Source organism: Colletotrichum navitas (genome assembly GCF_030913465.1).
Source record: "Colletotrichum navitas strain CBS 125086 chromosome Unknown LY79scaffold_83, whole genome shotgun sequence".
Taxonomy (NCBI): Eukaryota; Fungi; Ascomycota; class Sordariomycetes; order Glomerellales; family Glomerellaceae; genus Colletotrichum; species Colletotrichum navitas.
The window spans coordinates 16,977-38,338 of NW_026850629.1; the positions used below are offsets into that span (position 1 = coordinate 16,977).

At 53.3% G+C, this 21,362-nt stretch overlaps 9 protein-coding genes across 9 annotated transcripts; 4 read left to right on the plus strand and 5 right to left on the minus strand.

Annotated features, from left to right (window-relative positions):
* On the minus strand, window positions 1–2,335 carry LY79DRAFT_524833 (uncharacterized protein; the record flags this gene model as incomplete). The annotated part of the gene is made up of 3 exons (XM_060555668.1): window positions 1–987; window positions 1,042–1,480; window positions 1,548–2,335. The coding sequence occupies 3 exons, from the start codon at window positions 2,333–2,335 to the stop codon at window positions 1–3; spliced, it is 2,214 nt and encodes a 737-aa protein (XP_060409468.1).
* Window positions 2,336–7,317: 4,982 nt separating this feature from the next.
* LY79DRAFT_583311 (ribonuclease T2 family protein) lies at window positions 7,318–8,466 on the minus strand (the record flags this gene model as incomplete). The annotated part of the gene is made up of 3 exons (XM_060560315.1): window positions 7,318–7,777; window positions 7,900–8,034; window positions 8,153–8,466. 3 exons carry the CDS (start codon window positions 8,464–8,466, stop codon window positions 7,318–7,320), a joined length of 909 nt encoding a protein of 302 aa, XP_060409469.1.
* A 763-nt stretch (window positions 8,467–9,229) lies between these two features.
* Window positions 9,230–10,311, minus strand: LY79DRAFT_593618 (uncharacterized protein; the record flags this gene model as incomplete). Its single annotated transcript, XM_060561580.1, has 4 exons — window positions 9,230–9,542; window positions 9,614–9,956; window positions 10,025–10,193; window positions 10,252–10,311. The coding sequence occupies 4 exons, from the start codon at window positions 10,309–10,311 to the stop codon at window positions 9,230–9,232; spliced, it is 885 nt and encodes a 294-aa protein (XP_060409470.1).
* Window positions 10,312–11,283: 972 nt separating this feature from the next.
* LY79DRAFT_524846 (uncharacterized protein) lies at window positions 11,284–11,574 on the plus strand (the record flags this gene model as incomplete). Its single annotated transcript, XM_060555669.1, has 1 exon — window positions 11,284–11,574. One exon carries the CDS (start codon window positions 11,284–11,286, stop codon window positions 11,572–11,574), a length of 291 nt encoding a protein of 96 aa, XP_060409471.1.
* Window positions 11,575–12,135: 561 nt separating this feature from the next.
* LY79DRAFT_567353 (fibronectin type III domain-containing protein) lies at window positions 12,136–13,743 on the plus strand. The gene has a single exon (XM_060558887.1). It carries the CDS (start codon window positions 12,446–12,448, stop codon window positions 13,559–13,561), a length of 1,116 nt encoding a protein of 371 aa, XP_060409472.1. The 5' UTR covers window positions 12,136–12,445; the 3' UTR covers window positions 13,562–13,743.
* A 542-nt stretch (window positions 13,744–14,285) lies between these two features.
* On the minus strand, window positions 14,286–16,563 carry LY79DRAFT_593620 (fungal-specific transcription factor domain-containing protein; the record flags this gene model as incomplete). Its single annotated transcript, XM_060561581.1, has 6 exons — window positions 14,286–14,823; window positions 14,877–15,127; window positions 15,175–15,630; window positions 15,703–15,793; window positions 15,848–16,049; window positions 16,122–16,563. 6 exons carry the CDS (start codon window positions 16,561–16,563, stop codon window positions 14,286–14,288), a joined length of 1,980 nt encoding a protein of 659 aa, XP_060409473.1.
* Window positions 16,564–17,508: 945 nt separating this feature from the next.
* LY79DRAFT_567357 (uncharacterized protein) lies at window positions 17,509–18,484 on the plus strand. Its single transcript, XM_060558888.1, has 2 exons — window positions 17,509–17,538; window positions 17,775–18,484. The coding sequence occupies exon 2, from the start codon at window positions 17,803–17,805 to the stop codon at window positions 18,097–18,099; it is 297 nt and encodes a 98-aa protein (XP_060409474.1). The 5' UTR covers window positions 17,509–17,538; window positions 17,775–17,802; the 3' UTR covers window positions 18,100–18,484.
* A 42-nt stretch (window positions 18,485–18,526) lies between these two features.
* Window positions 18,527–18,958, minus strand: LY79DRAFT_487427 (uncharacterized protein; the record flags this gene model as incomplete). The annotated part of the gene is made up of 1 exon (XM_060553299.1): window positions 18,527–18,958. A coding segment is annotated over one exon (432 nt), but the record flags the coding sequence as incomplete, so codon positions are not given.
* A 496-nt stretch (window positions 18,959–19,454) lies between these two features.
* Window positions 19,455–20,229, plus strand: LY79DRAFT_583316 (uncharacterized protein; the record flags this gene model as incomplete). Its single annotated transcript, XM_060560316.1, has 2 exons — window positions 19,455–19,706; window positions 19,837–20,229. The coding sequence occupies 2 exons, from the start codon at window positions 19,455–19,457 to the stop codon at window positions 20,227–20,229; spliced, it is 645 nt and encodes a 214-aa protein (XP_060409476.1).
* Between the last annotated feature and the right edge of the window lie 1,133 nt (window positions 20,230–21,362).

The following is a 21,362-nucleotide window of genomic DNA, read 5'->3' on the forward strand; positions in this document are numbered from 1 at the left end:
TTAACGAAGCGTGTTAAAGTCCATCTCTGCGCCTATGCCAGATAGACCCGGCATGTCGGAGTTGGCCCGCTGCAGGGCGTGGAAATCACCAACGGTGCGTGGGACCGGTTGTTGAATAGCGAAACTGGTGGCACGCTGCGGCTGCTGCCGAGGTATGGAGTTCATCAAGTTATTCCCGCCCGGACCTAAAGGATGTGATGTCGGAATTGAGGCCGAATTCAGGCCCTGTTGCCCTTGGATTGATGGCGGGGTGATGTTGCCTTGTTGCATGTTCTGATTATGATGCTGACCGATACTGGATTGCATCTGCTGAGGCGTCATGCATTGGTTTTGTATGAGGTGATGAGACTGCTGCTGTCGGTGCTGGTTGCTCATGGTGCCCGAGCCGTTCATCGCCGATCCATTTTGGCCCATCGGGCTCATGACCAAATCGGGCATTGGAGTGCATCCGTAATCGGTCATTCCGTTGCGTGGATACTCCATCGGTGGAGACATGATTGGGGGAGAGCTAGCGAAAGGCGAGTTCATATCTGCAGTAGTCGCTGGAGGAACAGAAGGTGCACCGGCAGACGAGGCCGCAATGGTGTTGGTGTCGCTGCCGTTGCTGTTCATGTCCGACATGCCATACTTCTTGTCGTAGTCGGCGGTAGAATATTTACGTTCGTACTCGGTATCCATCTGCATCTGCATCTGGGGGGGCGGTTGAGCCATGCCAGCATTGCCAAATCCATCAAAAATGTCCATACTGCCTAGGTTGGAGTTTTCGGGCGCGTTCTGCAACATGGGGTTGGTCAAGCGTGGCATGATCTCGGCAACCTTGTTCAGGAGCAGGGGCAAGAAGCGGTGGTCTCCATGGCGGAGAACGGCCACAATATTGAGCGTTTGGTTGAGCTGTTCGCGAGGGCCAACAGTGAAGGGATCCCGAGAAGCGGGCTGAACGGCGAGAAAGTCGGTCATGTTGCAGCTGATCTCGAAAAGCTTCTCAATCTGGATACCTAGTCAGCCAGGTGGCACTGAATGCGTCATACCATTGAAACTTACCAGTCCAGATCCCATCAGTTCCATGCCCTGTCCTGGGAAGTGAGACGCCAGGGTCATCAGAAGCTCGCGGGACAGGTCGACAGGGTAGTTGAAGTTCATGTTGTCCTCATTCTGTGAGTTCATGTTGCCGTGGGTCAACTGCCAGACGGTGCTCTTGAGCCATTGCTGGTTTGTGCGCAGGTCAGACAGCTGGCCGTCCTGGCAGAGATAGGTAGGCAGAACCTCGTTCAACTGCTTCTGGAGGTTTGCAACGTAGAGGTTAGTCCGGGTCTTGTTCCAGACGGCAGTAAAGGCATCGTCGAAGGGGCGGAATAGGTTGACGAGCATGATGAAGCTGTTGAGCTGATGGCTGAGTGGGTCGCTCGGGTCGTCGGCAGAGTTGGGAGGGTTGATGGTGGCCTGAAGTGTCAGAGGTCGCTGGCGCTGGATGGCGTGGGCTCTGTATGACGGCGGTCGCTTAGCACAAGAAACACGGCATCGGGGTTTGGGCGGAGGGGGGAAGTTACCTTTCCATGATGTAGAAGAGCCAGTAAAGGCGTCTCCTGCGGGACGACTCCGCATTTTCCCACTGGGGGCCATGATATGTCTCTTCCTTGCTCATGCCGTTGAGATGCATCATGGTGGAAACCTCACGGAGGTAGAACCAGGCCTTGTCGTGAAGCTCGAGACCGTGATAGCATCCGTAGATGAAGAAGTTGGCGGCGAGGGTGTTGAAGCTAAGGCTGTCGAGGTAGTCGTAGCCTTTGCGCACCTGCAGAGTCTCGTCGAGAAGCAACTGGCTAGCGACGATGGTGGCACCAGGCATTACATCGAGGTTGTAAGGATCGCCTGTGGGCATGGACATGCCGGGCTGGAGCAACATGAATGCGCACAGCGAGGTCAAGAGGCAGTAGGTATCGCGATTCTGCTCCATGTAGGGGAGCTGGAGGTCGATCTGGCGACGGTCTAGGATGGGTATCTTCTCGTAGAGGTTGGCGAAATAGAAATCGATGCACTCCTTGACGAGTTCGCTCGAGAGTAGGCCGGGTGTCGGAGACAAGGTGACGGGGCCAGGAGGATTCGGGATTCCATTCATGCGGTTCTGGACCTTGGCGGACAGACTGGTCTGTCGCTGTGTTTCCCTCAACTCGCTGATGACCTTTGCGCGGGAGCCCTTGGGGCCCTTCTTCTGGGGGATGGCATTGTATGTGCAGGAGAGCTGGGCGGTATGGCAGTTGCGACACGGGTTGACGCCGTCGCATTTGACCTTGCGACGATGGCAGGCGTCGCAGGCCCGCTTGACGGCCTGTGTCATATTGGCGATGTGTGGTGAAGACGTCGTGGCGGTTCGAGGGGGTGAGCCGTCGTCGACGGTCTCTCCGAAAACCTGGATAGGATTATACCGAGCGAAGGCAGCGGGCCAGAGTAGACGTTGGCATCGACAATGACGGGAAGACCTGGCAATGATTGAGTTTTGCGGGGAATGCGATATTGATAAGTGAGATAGATACTGAAGGGCTGCGAGGTATTCGTGGAGCGCAATGCGAGGGATGGAGTGTATTCGGCCCTTTCTAGACGTAGTCGCTGGGAACGAAACGCGGGGATGGTGCCAAAATCCGGGGCTGCGACGCCCGTTACAACCCGCTAAGCTCGTCTGTGCAGCTGGACAACCACTCGAGAAAAAGTCTGACGGGGGGACAGATGCCAAACGACGATGCTATTCGATTCGTCTCGGGGCCAAATCACCGCCAAGCAGTGGTTTCTATTCCGAACGAAGGCGACTGGAAGATTTCTCGGCGAGGCTCGGTAGAGGTACGAGAGAGAAAGTTGGCAGGAGAGAGGATTCGAATGAAAGAGAGGGCGGGTGTGTGGGCGGAAAGGAAGGGAAGGTAAGTGGGAGACGTGGACCAGGACTGGGGACTGGGATTTAGGACTCGGACGGAGGGAAAACAGAAGGAAGAGAAGAAGACGACGACTAAACAGGTATGGACGCAACGAAAAGTGGGGAATGAGAAAAGGCAAGGCAAGGGAAGGAAGGGAAAGAGCGGCTGCGGAAGAGTGGAGATGGGGGAGTGGGGAGGGGGCAGGGGGGATGGGGGAGGAAAAAAACAGCAGAGAAAGGATACTGGAAGCGAAGCTACGGCGACACACAGGCGACACAGGTTACCTTCGTACATACCAAGGCTAGGCGGATTGGGAAAGAAGGAAGCAACAGCGACGGAGGAGGCGCTCGCTCCTACTGTGCTGTGTTGGTACGGTACCGAGGTACTGGAGTCGGCTTGTTTGGTGGCTAGGCCCGTTGGAGCGCTACCGCCCGCTAACCTGAAAAAGGCACCGGGAAGGAAGGAAACTAACAAGTGAGAGAGCAGGAGCAGCATGCAGCCTGGGAAGCTGCCAGATGCTCTGACACTGTCTATATACACTGTGCAGGAAGATGCCGTGACAGCCCATGCCGGTAATACTCCGAGGAAGGAGGTACGTACCTGCAAACCCGCCATGGTGGGAAATGGGCAGGAGCACCTTCTCCTGACCTGACAGTAACATGTCATAGGCTTACTTACTGTGCCCACGACACATCACATCACCGCATACTCTTTATTCGTTCCGTAATTCCCTCTTTCTCTCACCTGATCTAACCTTCCGCGTCCAAGGCAAGGCATCCTACACTACGGTATGCATTTCCACGATGGAGGCACCAATACACCACCATCTCCTCCACTTCCGATGCATACCCTTCCTTGCCATCTACAGCCAAGTCATCTATGTTTTCCACCGTGCGCAATGCTGCAAATTTCCACCCGTCAATGCAGGAGATCCATCGTCTCCTGGCAATAAACAACCGTATAACTACCACCACGACATTTCCAGCCGATTGATGTCTCGGATCATATTACCAAAGCAGCAAAGCCGTCTCCCAATCACCGCGAAACCCACAAAGACTGTCCGCCGCCCTGGAGGCAGTGGCACGATCAAAGAGTCACTGTCACCAAAACACGAATCCGGCAGATGCCGCCTGCAACGTTGTACCAACAGACGGCTGCAGCGCCATCGTCGCCCAGAATAGCCCGTACGCTCCGACTATTGCTGAGCCAACACGCCAATCAAATCTTGTATACGCACTCTCTGATCATGCTGGGGACCGAGGCACCAGGAGGCTCACGGTTGGTTGGTTGCTATACGGCTTGTCGCCTGGCGTACTGTGCGTGTACTCTGATCTACCTCTCCACCACACTCTCGCCCATCCGCTCGTTGCATGCGAACAGCTCCTCTTCACTACCTAGGTAGGTACCTTAGCTCGGATACGATAATAAGGTACGTGTGGCTCTCCAACGCTGCCAGTTGGCTACCGTTAGCAATCTTCCAATGAGGCGGGTACTGTTTCACTCGCCGTCGGCCGAGGCGCATTTCCGCGTCAACTCCAGGTTCCCCATTCGCCTCACTTTGCCGACTTTCTCCATTGTACGTCGTACTTCTTCTTCAGTCCTGTTCTGGCTGTACACGAATTCTCGCTCGCATTTCTCTCTAACGCCACGACGGCTCCTTAGTACGCCACCTCAACCGGCAGTCTCGTGACGCCCCGTCCACCATTCTTGGATTCGCCCATTCCGACTTGTCAACGCCGCCCGACAAGCCCGCTTGGCTTGAGCGCCTTACGAATACCCCAGTGCACCACCCCGGTATCTTTGTTTTATTGGGGCCGTGGCGCTGTGACAGTCGTTGTCTGATTGATTCCCGTCGGCACTGGAGCTTCGGGGCACTTGCCACTTGCGACCTATCGTCGGCTTGCACTGTCTGCCATCTGCCGCCCGAATTATTGTTAATAATGCCCGAGTTCCACTCAAATCTCCTGTTCAGCGTTGGCCCTTGGCGCTCGTTTCTTGCTGAGACCGCGACGCTTGCAAAATAGAGCTACACGAAACAACTGTGAGAAGGGCGTTCCTTGCCTCCCATTCGACGACAGCCACGATGATGACCACAATCACCGCACTGATGAGAGGGTCCACGGGGCATTGGAGAAAGGACATTGGCGGAAGAGGACGCCGGGGACCGTCGTCTTGAACTGTGTCTGTTCTCATTCGGCTCCCCCTTCATATGCTCGACAGCGCGGTCCGACCCCTTAAAGAGAGAGAGAGGGGGAAAAGAAAAAAAAGAAAAAACCCTCCACAACACTGGCGGTCTCGTCTCTCAATGGAGAGCAGGCCTGGGCCAAAAGCGCCCATGGTTGCATCGCGGCCACTAGATCCCTGGTAGTTCAACAAAAGCATGAGCTTTGTTGGCCTCGACAACTTGGAGGTGGGTAGTCCGAGATTTGGGCTGCCTTGGGGGCGCCGCCCGTGAGCGACAACATGGAGATTTCTTCTACGCCCAATAATCGGATGCCTTCGATGGCGGTCACTTCCCGGCTTCACCCACACAGAACTTCAAGCAGCGGCTACTGCATTGTCAAAATTGCATCTTTGCCTCTCAGAGTCCGAGACCACGACACTTTTCAATTATGCAGGCCTTGGCAGCCAGTCTCACGTTGAGAAGATTTCAGTAGCCGATCCACTGAGCCTGTTATTCTTCCCCGGATCATTCTCAGTCGACGCAGCAGCGAAGCTTCCAAACCGTCTTCCATCATGTCTCCACCCTGCCCAGTGCACCTATTACATGGCGGCCCGCGTGCGACCAACCCCCAGATGCAGCTCGCCATTCAGAGGCCAGCTCAAGCTGGGCAACCATCATAGGTACAGCACGAATCTGCCACACTCGGCATGGCTGCTCACATGGTCGTGTCACCAGGGCTCGTTCCCGTCACTGCTGCTCAGTATGGATTGACACGATACCCGACCTCTTTCCCTCTCTCCCTCTATGGGACGTTTGTTGCCATATTTCCCTTGGGGCACAAGGTTTGCTAAATGGTTCAACGGCATCTGCGTTTTTCCCAACTCCATTGTGGCGGAGGCCAAAAACGCAGCTTGGGAAGCGACAATGTTAGCTGCTGCTGCCGCCGCCTCAGCAACCGTCGACGCCAACGTGCATCAACGGCACCGCCTCTCTTTGACCTGTGGGCGAAGGGGATGCTCGTGTCAGCTTCGATCGCCATCTGACATTTGGGGGGCCGTCGAGTGGCGCCGTTGGCTGGCAGGGCTGAAGAAGAACGACGTCGTCTTTCTCAACGGTGCTTCGGACAGTTGCGTTGACGATGCGTGCTGCAGTTAATTAGTTGGGATTCTCAGGAGCTGCAAGCTTCCATTCCGCGGCGATCTGTGCACAAAAAGCCCGAAAAAAGGAAGAAAAAAGCCCTCAAGGAGAGACCTTGCTCTGATCATCGTCGATGACAGCGCCCAGAGAATCGGCCTGCAGCTGTAGCTTCTTCACTTCCCCACCCACCTAAACTACATTGGTGTGGGCATGCGCCATCTCCTCAGTTTGTCTCAGCCCATATTTCACTTCCATGCGATCTAGCCTGGATGAGATCTAGCGTCCGCGGTCGGTCCGATAAGGCATGCAACCGTTGTTTTCTTCAGCGCACGTCGCCTGTCTGCAGCTCTGCATGTCTCGTAGTCTCAACACCTGCATGCAAGGCTGACAGGGAGGGGGATTTGGCGTGTCTCTCACGACCTTATCGGCTCGGAGAAATGTCGTACCTACGCTAGACCTTGTTGACGAAGACCATGGAATGTGTGAAGTACTCGATTACTGATAAAGCCCTGCTGGGTTTCCAAACACCCGCCGCGAAGGTGACGAATCAGACAACCATGATGGTGAATCGGCATGGCCCCCCGGCATTGAGTTAGGTGGCAGCCGTCAAGAACGGCGCGCCCATACTTTCCATCTCATTTTCTTGAGGCCGTTTCAAGGAATTCCGGGTACTTGCTGGCAGCCTCGTCGGCGCAAGGCACGCGGAACTGTTCACCCGGATGGATACCCCTTGCCACTGATGACCAGTCAGAGCAGGGCTGAAACACGATTGCCGCCCATTGCCGTGAAGACGCATTGTAGTATTAGGAAGTCCTAGCAACGATACCGAGGGGGAACCGAGATTTCTGGGAAGAAAAAGGGAGAAAGAGAGAAATATGTTACAACCCAAATCCTGGTTCCGAAACATTGCAGCTCTCGGTGCCGGACAGACCGGGGGGGGGTCCCGCAATCCGAACGCGGTCCATCCCAAAAGCACCGTGGTACACCGACCCGAACGCCATCTCAATTCCAAAACCCCGTCACGCAAACAGCCGAACCGTTTCCCGCTCCGACCCACGATACCCTCTCGTATAAGCACACCGCACGCCGCCTTGGTCCTTGCGACGAGGAGCTTCAGAGCTCCTGCGAGTTGGGGCAGTTACCCCGGCACTTCTTGGGCGGGTACCGCACCTGCGAGGCGCAGTTGTTGGCGTCCCCGTGGCTCCCGAGGTCATCGGCGGGGACGAATTGACCCGTCTGCAGGCTCCCTTGGAGGAAGTAGCTGTACCACGCCTCGTGGAGCACGTCGTGGCCGCGGCCCTGGCACCGCAGCACGACACGGCCGCCGCTCAGGGCCTCGAGTGCGCGGATGACGTCGGCGAGTGGGTAGCGCTTCGAGTGCGAGGGCGTGATGCCGGCGCGCTCGAGGGCGGTGAAGGTGTCGAGCTGGCGGAAGAGGGAGAAGGCGCGGGTGAAGAAGTCGACGACCTCGATGCCTGGCGTGTAGGTGTCGGCGTAGCAGGACGTCGACAGGGTGTTTATGCAGCTTGCGTGCTTGTTGTACTCGTGGGCCCAGAAGTGGTCGTTTGAACCGCTGTTCGGGGAGGAAGAGTGTGTTTGTTAGTAACGGACACTTGCGAATATGGGGCCGGTGACGGGCCGGTCGGTATACTGCTGACAGGAAATGCAGGTGGACGGGGACGGGGAAGGGCTTACTATGCAGGGACCCAATATCTCTCCATCGAGGCCAGGAGGTCGCCTTGGTCGTAGTGCTTAAGGATATCGCTGATATTGTTGAAGTGCGGCGTCATGCCGCAATACGCCTTGTAGCTCCCGTCACAGAGGTCGGGCCTGTTGCATACGTACGGGTTTCGGTCAGCAATCTCTTTTCCCCTGACGCGTCATTGCCCCCAAACACGCCTGTTTCCCGTAGGCAGAGCAAGAGCCGGGGAGAGAAATACAAACTCACCATAGCCCGTGGACGGTCCAATCCTCCTCGGCGCCGCCGGCGTGGACGGTATCGTCCCAGAACTGTGTGAGCAGGAGGCGGCCGGAGGGGTAGACGAAGCAGCACGAGTCTAAGGGGCCGCTAGTTTTGTGGCAGCTCAGCGGACCGTCGATGGGACACGACGGGGCGCCGGAGAGGGGCTCGTAGGGGGTGACTGCGATGCTTTGACCGCCGTCGCTGCTGTGGCCGCCAATGCTGTCGCCTGCGAGGGGCGTTTGATGTGTCGGGAGGATGGCCGTGAGGCGGGCGAGGACGGCGCGGAGGGAGGGCGCCATATTGGGCTGGTTTGTTTCGTGGTCGGCGGCCTGTTTGAGAGTTTCGGTAGTCTGACGACTGGTTCGGATGGGACTGGCTTGATTTGAAGGGTAAAGAGGTTAAGGAGAGGACGGACAGGTGGTTGATTGTGAGGGTATAGATTGGGACGTCGGTTGATGTCGAGACGGAGGCGGAACTTGCGTGGTTTGAGGCGGAGCATGTCCGGGGGAAGAAGGGTTCTGCCACATCATGTGGGGACGGTAGCGGGACGGGCGCAGCTGTAAAGAGTTCACCGCCTTGCGGGAAAGGGTTTTGATTGGACAGATCTGCACGGGGCGCGCCGTTTTACATGGTGTATGATCCCCTTTGGGGGTTGTGGGGTCGGTGACATACAGGTGCTTTTGCCTGTGCGTTTTTGAGAGGAGGGAAGTTGGCTTCAAAGTCTTCCCTTTGAGAGAAGTTCCGAATCGAATCGCTGTCGAAAGGATAACAACAAGGTGTCCTTTCTCGGGTATTTGGAACTACATCAACTCAGTAGCGCGTCGTTCCCGAACAATACGCGAACCGTTCCTCTAGTAGCGATTCAAGACTCTGTTCACCACTGAAGCCGTGGGGGATAGCCTCGACGACGATCCGACTCAGTTCAGTGACATACCCTCGAGTTTACTCACATATGAGCAGCTAACTGAATCATGCCGTCAATGGAACGAGTCAGCCCGGTCTTCTATTTGTTGTATCAAGAAAACACAGCATTGCCATGATTGATCTAATGGTATATACACATCACAAATGATGCCCCACGTCTTCGCCAATCAACAGAATCGAAGGTTCCGGCTCAACTTCCGGAAAGTTTTCCGGCCTGGGTAGGTTTTTATACTTCAAGATCTGTTCCGTGATGCCGTTCTCATGCTGCCATTTCAATATGGGATCGTGCGCGACGCACTGCCTCTTGATGTTGAAGTCCGGATAGGGGTTCTCTTGCGTCTTCATCCAGTTATGCGATATCAAGTCGAGGGAGGGGTTACACGTGAGCGCCTGTAGCAGTATGTCGATGCAGTGCTCCAAGTGCGCCTGATGCCTCTTTGGCGCCATGGAACTGAGAGTCCACGATCAGCCCCGGTTAAGCCCCTTCGCCCCAAGGTATGTTTGAATGAGCGGTCGACTTACATGTTCTTGTACGAGTCGCCGTAGTAGTAGTCCCAGTACGCGTACTTGCGTACCGCGTTGAGGCAATGTAGCTGGTGTTGCATGTCAATCTCAACCAGGTACTTGTCGGGGCCGACGCCCCACTCCTCGGGGATGGACACGGATATCTCGGGGTCCTTGCCCATCTTCCTGAGAGCCGCGCCGCTGACGCCGAAGTACTCGATCCGCGCCACGTCGTCCCAGGCCTTGTCGACCTCTTCGCTCGGCGACCCACGCCAGATGCGCGGCGGTGTGTAGTCGTTGAAGAGCGTCCCCTTGACTTCAACCGTCTCCAACTTGATCGGCAGACTGTCCAGGACCGGGCCTGTAGCGAGGACCAATGTCAGCGAAAGGATAGACGGGCAGCGGTTCGTAGAAAAGGGGCTTTTGTACTGTACGGCGAAACCCGCTTCATCAAGCGAACCGGGTCATCGAGCCATCTCCACGAGATGAATAGCATCCCGCATGACGCGACAAAGAAGACGGCGTTGAGAGCCGTGATGAGCTTTGACCGGAAGCTCCACTCATCTCTGATTCCTGGGCGTGGCAATGCCCATTTTGTCTATAACGGGCGTCAGTCAGCTCCCGTCAGGCGGCGTTGCGCGGCACGCTTTACGTACCTCGTTTGACAAGTCTTCTGATGAGTCTTGATCCGGCACACTCTGGTAAAGGTCCTTCATTGTTTTCGAAGCATATCAGATAGATGCGGAAGTATATCATTCTAAAAACAGAGGAGGAGTTGCCCGGCTGCTCCAAGTCATTGCTGTCTCTCTTGGATGAGCTGTACCAAGGGCGGAGACGAAATCGTCTGACAGTTCCGCAACCACGCTAGACAATGAGATACAAAGCACCTGCCGAAAACTGTCAAGTCTTGTACTCGAAGCTTCGTTCCAGCCGCCGCTGTGTCAGCGTCGTCCAACAGCCTGACTTGAGTGAAACAATATCCCAGGCGAAGGATCTGCCAAGACCCTGAAGGATCCGCCAAGAAACGAGTAAACGCTGCGAAAAGATAGTCTCACTCCACGGTGAAGAGGGGCTTCCTCCCGGGCTGATGGGCGATGACTGAACGCAGATAGAGATGAGTGCCTATAGTGCGCCAAGTCAAAAGATGAGTTGAGCAACAGCATACTTGCCACGGTAGCTTATCATAATCTGGAGAAAGTTGTCGAATTCTCAGCCTGGTCAGCGTTCTAGACTACTTGTTCGAGGTCTTGATGCACCTTCTCTATTGGGTTAGGGAGTCTGACCCATGCTCCCGACATCAGCCAGTCGCGACCTAGACAGTGGAATCTGTAGACTTCAACCCCTCTTGAAAGCTTTACGAATGGCTCCTTTGGCACAATTTCGTGATGGAGGATTGAGGCGAAGGATTCTGGGCGTGGCACGGAAGGCGTTTATCTCGGGTTATGCGGGATACAGGCGGGTGTCGTGTTGTATAATTGACGCCAGGGGTATTTGCGATTTAGACACCATTCTTTGCGTCCAGGTAGTCGAGAAAAGACCCATGCATGAGGAACGTGGCTTTCGGGAAGGACATATAAACGCTATGGCGACCAGCCAGCAGGGCAAACCCGAACCACCATCGGGCTACGGTTCTGCAGAATCTCCTTTCTCAACGCACAGTCGACTCAACTGCCATCATCTCAACCGCCATGCGTGCTCAGACTTTCCTTGCCGCCATTGTGGCCTGCGCTTCCGTGGCCTCTGCCGCTCCGGTCGCCGTCGAGGCCTATGGCCCTCCCATCAGCCCTCACATCATCTCCAAGAAGGACACGGTTGAAGCCTACGGACCGCCTGTGAACCCCCACATCCCCGCCGTCGAGTCAAAGAGAGACGGCGTCGAGGCCTACGGTCCCCCGACGAACCCTCACATCATCTCGAAGAAGGACGTTGTCGAGGCTTATGGCCCTCCCATCAGCCCGCACATCATCGCTAAAGAGTGAGGGCTCTGACCTTTCGACCAAGAGGAAGGACGTATGCCAATAGAGAAAGTATGCTTGATGGGATGCAGCGATGGACCTTCTGGTGCACGGTGGTTGTCAAAATCAGAACGATAACTTCGAGGGCTTAAAAAACATCATGTTGGCTACTATACCGCATGAGACGGAAAGATGGTGGGGTGACGGTCGTTAATAATGATATAGCGTCCGTCGACCGTGGGTTCACCGTAAATCACAGTTCAGCCAGTCCGGGGCCGCCCAAATGGCTCTGCATTCAAGTTAGTCTCCATCTCCAGCATGTCACATAGGTAGAATACATGGTTGTTGATATACACATAGGAACAATACTGTATCCCGATGTTGCAAGCGGTGCACCAAAGTGAGGATGTTCGTGTTGTAATTGTTGTTGATCTACAAGCAAGGATACACTTCGTGGTGGGGCTGGCTTTTCTGCCATGGGCAATGAGTCACGTGAATAATCGCGTGACTCTCTCACCGGCGTCGTATTCTAACAATACTAGACATCAGATTGACTTTTGAGTTAGGAATAACCCTGCGTTTCACAATAGATATTCTTCTAAGAGACATTGGTGCTTGCAAATGTTGCCTCTAGATTCAACATGGTTACATGGATATTGATCACCTAGAAAAAGATGCGCATTTAGATTCGCCCCCCATCGGAACACGGCTTTGGCAACCATGGACCATCCAATTCGCTTACAAAACTTGCGGAATGACGACACGCAATACCCTTTTGATGCGCACGCAAACTTTGACCGAGCACTTGCGCACCTTGCGAGGCAATAGCACCAGCGGATCTCAACTTTCTCTTTCCCCCAGCAACTGACATGCATATCTGAAGAAAGCAGAAAAGATGGGCGACTGCATTGATGACGATGTCTGCACGCCGATCAGAGTTATGATTGTTGGCGATTCCATGACTCAAGGTCGCGAAGGGGACTTCACATGGCGATACAGGCTCTGGCAATGGATGACAGAAGAGGGGGTCAACTTTCAGTTTGTCGGCCCATACAAAGGAACGAAAACACCACAAGTCTCTCGTCCTCCGCAACCATCGGCATCGGAACCCGAGCCAGCATTGGATAGCAATGTCCCGATTGACCTCGGCGGCTACGCTGCGGGCGTAATATTCGACTCCTGCCATTTCTCAATATGGGGACTACAAGCGACACAGTGCAAGAACTTGGTGCGAGACCAGGTGGAACGGTTTCGACCAGACTATATGTTGGTCATGCTCGGGTTCAACGATATGGGATGGGGCGTTGCGGACGCTGAAGGCACCATCGCTGCCATGGAACAACTGATATACAGGATACGCGCTGCGAACCCGACGGTCAAGCTCGCCATTGCTGACGTGCCGCAGCGCACCCCTATGGAGGGGACAGAAAAGTTGGCCCCCATGGTCGACAGATACAATCAGCTTCTGCGGACCTCGGCCAGGAACTGGGGGACCCCGCAGTCTCCCGTAGAGCTGGTCGAGATTCGCAACAACTACGACTGCTCTCGCGGCAGTTATGATGGCCTGCACCCCAACGCGCTAGGGGAGTTCCAGATCGCCAGAGCGTTTTCCCGGACCCTCGTTCGCGGCTATGGTATTGGAACACATGAGCCGAGCATCCCGCTGAAGATACCGGAACGACCTACTCCGGTACTGTCGAACGTTGTTGCGCAAGCTGTCGCGTACGGCGTCGCTGTCACCTGGGATGCAGTGTATGGTGCTCTCGGCTACGACGTTAGAAGCCGTGCAGGCACGGGCTCACTTTGGAGCGAGTGGCGCACCGAATCGAACCGATACGATTCGACTTGCACTCAGGAAGGGCTGGAGTATCACTATCAGGTTCGGACTTACAATGGTGATAGTCTTGTATCCGCTTGGTCAAAAGTAGTGTCTGCGGTTTCACGGCCAAAGTCGGTTTCTGGACGCGGGGATATCGTCGCAAAACAAAATGCAAGACAGGTAAACTGTTGAGTGAGAAAAATCACCTGGATGACGGAACATCAATCGTTGTGATGATGCCGCTCAGACAGACCAGTTGTCGCACAGATGATTCCCGTCAACTTCGGGATTGAAGGAGACACAATTTAGTATATCAGTTGTTTAGTAGTTGTACGAGAAGCAGATTCAACCCTTTAATTTTGTCAATGTAGCGCTATTATTATTTTATACAGCATGTGTCACTTTCCAACTTTTCAACTTGTTGCACTAAAAACAACACTGTTAATTGCAGACAGCACAACTAACGCCTTATATCACCTCATGACATACCCCCCCCCAGATCACAGGTAGCCCTGCTTATATAGATCTACTCTAGGAAGGAAGCCTCTATAGCCCCTCCAAAGGTACGCACTCCCCTAGGGCGGATACTGCTACAACTCTTTAACCTTCTAATTAGGTACATCTCGCTAAAGTCTAGGTGGTTGCCGTCTGACCAGTGACTTATCTAGGTAGAGTATTTGCGACCTATCCCTATCCTTAACGGGATTTAAACCTGTAGGGTCTATAAAGCTCAGACGCTAGCTTAAGGGATGTACTATTAAGGCATATAGCGCAAACTAGGCTTATAACTGTTGCGCTAAAAACAACGCCGTTAATTACAGGTAGCACAACTAACGCCTTATATCACCTTGTGACAAAACTTGAGTAGACTTTCACATTGTGTTTTCGTTACCCATTTTTTATTTTCCATCGATAACTAGCTCTGCTGGGATAGATCGAAGCTAGGAGGGTCTTGTAGATGATCCATCATTGCCGTATTAGAGTAGAAGAAATCTTCCAGCTGGGCAGCGTTTGCCATCCAGATCATTGGGTTCCCTGGCCTCATGTCTTCATCCATGCCGTCGACGCTCATGCCCGTGATCCCAGGAACTGAAAGAAGCTCCGGGGCATGGCCGGTGTTTTGGTTGAAAGTGGAGGGCTGATCGTGGTACGGCCTTTCTTCCACTGTTCCCTTCGGCGGAAATCCTAGGGCCGCAAGATACGCATCCATTTCGGCACTCGCCTCTGTTTTCCTGGACTGCGGTGTGGTGGCGCGGAACTCTACAAAGCGAAGGGCGACGCTGTACAGAACCTGGAAGAGGCGCGACATCCTGCCTGCCGCATCGGATATGGTCGCCGTTTCTTGGAGAAAAACCACGAAAGAGTGAAGGCGCGCCAAATCATCTCTATCTTGAGTCTCAATCACCTGGCAGAACAGGACGATGAAGGGGATAAAGGGCGAGAACAAGACAGTCCTGCAGTCAAACATTAGCTGATGCGGCGCAGGTGGCCATTCATAAGAGCCTACCAATGCATGTAGGCCGAGAAATAGACATTATGGGATTTGCGCATGATCGCAACACATTCTCGATGTTTCTCAAGGGCAGCCCGTGCAGCTTTGACGCATTCGGGGCTAAAGGTCATCGGGGAGCCTTCGACGCGTGGCGCGGCCCTATAGACTAACGTAAGAAGCGACAGACGCAGAACACTGTCCGATGACACGCAGAATTCCGAGAAGCTCTCTTCTGCAACATCAATGCCTTTGGTACGAGTGTTCGCCTTTGGAGTTTAGTAACGCCAACACGAGGATTAAGGCTGCAACTTACGACCAGCTCCTGAGTACGGACTTCTATATCATGAAGCGATGAAACTAGCTCGTGAACCCGCGTTTGCCGGACATGGTATGGTTGCGTGATGGAGTCTGGACTGTAGAGCTTCTCGTAGATCTGACCCTGGCACTTTGCCGTCTTAACCCACAACACAAGGTACGGCAGGATCAGACTAGCCGTCTGTTCCTTCACGGTAGGCAGAGGCATCGTGATGTGCCAATCTGGAATCGTCGACGCTCGCCCCAGTCGCAATGAAAGGCTCTTGTCGATGTAATACACGTTCCAGAAGAGAAATTGGTGCCAATGCATCCCATGAACCGTTGCTTTGCCGTCACTCTTGGAGCACTTGAGGGATTCAATTCGATGATAACCAAGGGTTTGGCACAGTTCAGACGCTTTTGAAACCAGCGTCCAGGCCAGTGAAGGCTTAGAGATCTCGACGGCATGGAAAGCCTTGAATATAGTCAGCTTAATTGATGCTCGCAGAGTCAAGTAAGTAAAGAGGCTAAAAAGAACCGTACTTACGCCGAAGAGAAGTGCAACGATCACATCAGAAGATGCCGGAAGGTGAAGAGGTAGGTTGAGCAGGAAGGTCTCTAGGTTTACTCGGCATATTCTAGTAGCGTTAGACGGGTATTCTGTCTATGGTTGTCTGAGGCAGCTTGCTCACTTTGCATATTCCATGTACTCCTTCCTGTCCTCAACTGGGATCTGTGCGGCGTAATCTGTGAAGAGTGAGTAGAGACCGCCGTTCACTGTAATGAAATCGTAGTCTGAGTAATTATCCGAAAAGTACACATCCAGGCAAAGGTCTGGAAAGCGCCGAGACGGTAGGAAGTCGTAGATCCAAGCCAGTCCCGAGAGGCGTTGTCCTGAAAATTGAAACTTCGCTTAGCAAAGACGGCATAGGGGTGATGATATGAGATTGACGGAGGGCTATTCACCTTTTGCAACTCGAATCGTGCCTACCGCTTTTTCTATGGGGGGCATCTCAAGTCCCTGAATACGAAGCCGGCTGACTGGCTTCGCATGAGGGTACGTCATCTCCACTGCGGCAGCAGGCTGCTTCAGTGCGTGGACAATTTGAGACAATGCTTCAAGAGTCTCGCCCAGGTCTAGACTCGAGTCCTGAAGAGACTCGGTACTGACGACCTTCTGCACGAATTCTGTAGCGAATACGGAATGTGCAGCGAGGGAAGAGTCGCCCTCAATAACAGCACCATCATCTTCATCTGACTGGTGGGCATGGCTAACCAAAGTGGCGGGTGTTGATGTATTAGATGACTGCAGATGAGCAGATGATGCGGCACGTTCAGCTTGGGGGACAGTCATCGTAAAGCTGCTGCTGTCCCCCACCCTAGTATTGGAGGTTGGGTGCACCTTCATATCTTGTAGGAGCCGGACGACCGTTTCCAACCGGCGGTCAATTTGATCAATCTTCCTTTCACTTCAAGATCCTTGTCAGCCAGAGAAGCTACGATGTGGGTTCACAGCCTCAGTCCCAAGCGGGTGCGTCACCAAGAGATTCCGGGCGCCAAGCGTAGGGCAAAACGACTTACTATTGAGGGGTGATGAGAATTCTCGTTCGCTTTTCTTTTGGTTTGTTGTCTACATGAGTGCATTCTATCTTGGCGTGTGTACAATAAGAACATGGCAGTTCTCTGTTGCAGCGGATCTTGAAACCAGTCAGTGATATTCACAGCGCGCACTGCTTTTAGCACCGGGTGGGAACACCTTTCGAGCACGACATGCATCACACTAATAGTTTTGCGTTAGTGATTTTTATCAGATACAGAGAGACAGAAATGTTGCTCACAGCTCTGCGAACAATTGTTTGGGGGTTCGCCGAGGATGATTCGGGGGCCTCTTCAGGCCCATCATTCGTAGCGTCCTCGTAGCCGCTACCATCTAGATGGCTATCGTCCATCTTCGTTAAGCAACCTTTGGCAAGGGGTAATACCTGCGGCGCGAATCGTGGTATGGGGAAAACAGCTCGTCGGAGCACGCTCGGGTGACGCGGGAGCCGTTCTAATTCCTGGGAAGAGAGAAAAGATTGAGATGAGTGTCGGAGACGATGAGGTCGGGCCCCGAAATATCAATGACTTGCTGGCTCTGCGCTCTTCGCTCAATTAGGAAGCATCAGGACATGCTGAGTTTCTTTATCGTTTTTTATCGTTTTTACTCTTCTTTCCCTTTATGCAGTGTTCTCGGGGGCCGCGCGCTCCGCTACAGGGATCGGCGGATATATTTGCCTATTCGGGCAACTAGCTGCGACTATTACAAATCGCAGTCGTTTTTGGACACTTCTTTCAAATACATGGCTACTTTCTCATTCAAAACACAGCAGTATCGTCACTTGAGGTCAGTTAAAATCTGAAATACTCCCTTCTGTTCGAATTTTTTTGATACAGGGGCACAGGGGCCTCGCCACTGTTATGCTATGTATTGGTTAACTGGTCGAAACGAGTCAACGGTTTTTTGTTTTTTCTTTTTTTCTTTCTCTCTTTTGCTCTCTTTTGGGGCACAGAGTATGGAGTCACTGCTTAAGACGTACAGCTATATGTTGAAACACTTACAAAAGCCAAAAACGTCTGCAGAACATCATCCCCTACCGACCCACCTAAAATGCTCTGTGTGGAGTGTATCAGCTTTATGGCTGGTAGGTATCAGTTTGTGGAACGAATGATAACTGAGAACTTGCGAGTAGATATTATAGTATTGTGCCATGATAAGGCTGGGCATCCAAAACACAAGAGGTTTACTAGCGGAGAAAGCAAAGAGACCAGAGCGCACCGGGATGGAGACAGAGTAGGCAGCGAGGATGAAAGCGCGGGAAGGAATACATGGAAGAATAAAAGTGGAGACGGCACATCAGATTTCCGAAGAGCGCATCCGGCTGGTCCGCGCTTATTAACGGCGTGAAGTCGTAAGACATCAACCAATGCTATAACAAGATCTTAATCCTGTATCGGGCCGGAACAGTATCACTGGATTGAATGGTCACCATTGGACTGATCGAGAGAGGTTGCCGGGCCTGGCCTTAAGCAGAGGACCGGTGCCGTACACTGTATGCCCCTTGGCGAGCTTGTAAGGATCCATACAAGATAGCTCTACATAACGCCAGGCAATGCAAGCAAGGTCTTTCTTCTAGGAATCAATGCAGTGTATTAACTGCGCCCTCATGGGCCTAGAGCAAAACAAAAGAAAGCCGCCTTCCACCACAATGTCTTCTTCTAAATCCTTTTTGCCTACCCCCATGTTAGCTGACACTACTGAAATTCTCTGAGGCTGGCCAGACATAGAGATAAGCAACTGCATCCAAACAAAGCAGCCACCACTCGAGCTCATCCTATGCCTTCCAGACATTTGTGGTGTTGTAAGAACTCCCATATCTCAGCTTCTGCGCCTCCTCGTCGCGCAGATTCAGGCCCGGTTCGCCAACAAGGGTCTCCTCGTCAAGGTGAAAGCACCTGGTAGTGACCGAATCCGTGCAGAGGGGGTACAGCTGCTTGTGCTCCATATCGCAAAAGACGTTTTGCCTGGTCGAAACGATATCCCAGCCGTAAGATGTCTCGGAATTGCAGATCTCGCTGGCGTTGGCGTTCTGGTTTGAGATGATGAGGTGAGAGGGGTCATGGTTGGCGCTACCACCGTTGTCACGCGCCTCTCTTTTGGGCCGTTTGACCTTCGTCGGTGCCATGTAAGCGCTCTTATCCCAGGGATGATTGGAGTCGTCGAGGACCTTGGTTCCATTCTTGTACTTGAGCCTAGGCTCGAAGAAGGGCGGCACAGCGTCGGGCAGCAGGTTGCTCCAGAAGGAGAAGCGCGGCGTGCTCTTGCAAAGCGTGTCGAGATTTTCGCAGTATTGCTGCATTTTGTCTTAGTTTGGTTGCATGTCATTGAGGTGGAAGCTGATAGCCCGCGCGTTGATTTTATTGTCGTGGTTGGCGTCCAGCCAGACGCAGCGCGGCGTTTCAAACCCGGAGCCGATCCGGTTATCACTCGCAAACCAGGACTGCCCGCACTTATACCCTGCGTCGCCATAGAAGGCGCCAGAAATCTTGCCGTTAGACACCATAACGGCCGAGATGCAGACAGCATCGTCATCGAACTTGGAAAGCATGACATGATAAGGTTCAAGTTCTTTTTTCTTTTAAGAAAGCTATTTGCGTGCCCCATTACTTGCCGTTTTCAGCTATATCCATAGTCCCTAGCTCTACAGCGAAGCCCTGGACGACTAAAAACTGACAATACCCAACCGACACAGCTGCATCAGAATGAGCATCCCTCAGAAACTACCGGCCATCCTGGCCCTGACGGCTAGCATCACCATTTTGTTGAGCTCAATTCTGTGTCTTGCTTTCAAGATGACGGCCTTCACCTCGTACATGGAGGATACTAACGGAGACACGGTCATGAGAGGAATAACAACCCCCAGCTACGAGCGATTCAGTTGGTTCGACGAATACTCCCAGTACCTCATGCCTGTCGTACGCGCGCCGCTTATTATTGCCGGAAGCTTTGGCCTGGTAATAGGACTAGCGATAACCTGACTGATAGCCAGTTTCTTTAGCAGAGGACGTGCGTGGCAGGTATGTTACTTACGACTTATCTGTATGGGTGGCGAGAGTCGAGCTTATTGACCCTAGTATGTATTAGTTGTACCATGGTCAACGAGCCGCACTCATCATCATTCTGGGTGCTAATGCGCTTTTGGCGACAGTTTCCCCGATCAACGTATTGGTGAAGCACGGCCGCAGCGCCCACATCGACCCTGAATACATCTCACCTCCACGTCCCGCTTCATATGGCAAGGGATATTTCAGCCTGGAGGAATGGGCGCGCGAGATTCCTCATCACATCAAGGAACTTGGGACACTTAGCCTTGGGCTGCAGTGTGTGGGCGAAAGGGTCAGCCGCATCTTGATAGTTGTCATGTGCTTTTTCAGTCTGGCACTGACGGGATTGTTGGTCTGGGATCTCAATACCACACAAGTTGCTGTGGCAAGGCCGAAGACAAGGAACAGCTGGGAAGATGACGACTGGGCGTAATACTATCCCATCACCTGTTGAGCTCACACCAAGCATCACGCCACTACGTTCACAGCAGTTGCAACTGGGCGAACAGGCGGTTGAAGCAATTGAGCTTGAACAACTGGGTCAAGCGCCACCATACACATGAATTGCGAACCCAGTCGTGCCCTTGGCATCTTGCAGACAAGACACTTCCTCTGTGAATTTACAGAATGCATTGGGCGGTGAGCGCCCACCATGCGCAGGCTGCCGTGATGGGCTGGGTCTCCTTGACGGCGCCTCATCTTTGTACTGGTATCGGAGTCGACCTTAACCGTAATTCATTGATGTTTCTTTTCACCAAGGTTCCGGTTTGACTCTTAGCTGCCGCTTTCTGAACGAGAGGATAGCTCGTAGCGGGCAACTCTGGTCACGATCTGGGTGGAGCTGAGCTGTCAACGGGCTAGGTCCTGGTGCAGCAACACGACGGGTGACAGCGACGGAGACTGCTAGTCCCGTATACCTGGACTGAACCGAGAAAACTTTTTTATAGAGAAGCTTCTTTTAAAAACACATGCAATGGTGCGTAAATCCATGTTCTCCATGCACCCTCCAGCGGCACATAAGGCCAAAACGACAATGTTCAGGGGCGCAAGTCATAACCACTTTCAAATAGCGGGCGAGACGTGTGACGCACAAAGGCGAATATCTCTATCGAAACGGGACGCCAAACATCACTACTCTCTTGGGATGAGTGCTGGCCCTGTCGCAGCAACCCACCCGACCGGCCTTTCTCGGTTGACGACGGATCATGTAAAGGTTTCATGGCAGGGGCAGATCTGATAAGATAATAGCAGGGCGCCCGTTGAGAGGCCGAGGGCACCGGTGGCCCAGGTTCCAGACGAGAGCGCATGAGACTCACTTCGCAAAGGTTCCTTGTTAGACTCAGACATTTCCCAGAATACACTGCGGCCAAGATTTCCGTTTCTTCGCACTTGAGGATAGTTCATAAAGAAAGCGTTTTTTCCGCGACGATGGCCTGAAAAACCATTGGTATCATGCCAGAAATGCTCTCACCGAGTCGAATGTGCGGTTGTGGAAACCTGGCATTCTTGAGGATCTTCTACCATCAGGCATGCATCCAAAGGCTTGCGAGGTGGTCACGACAGAGT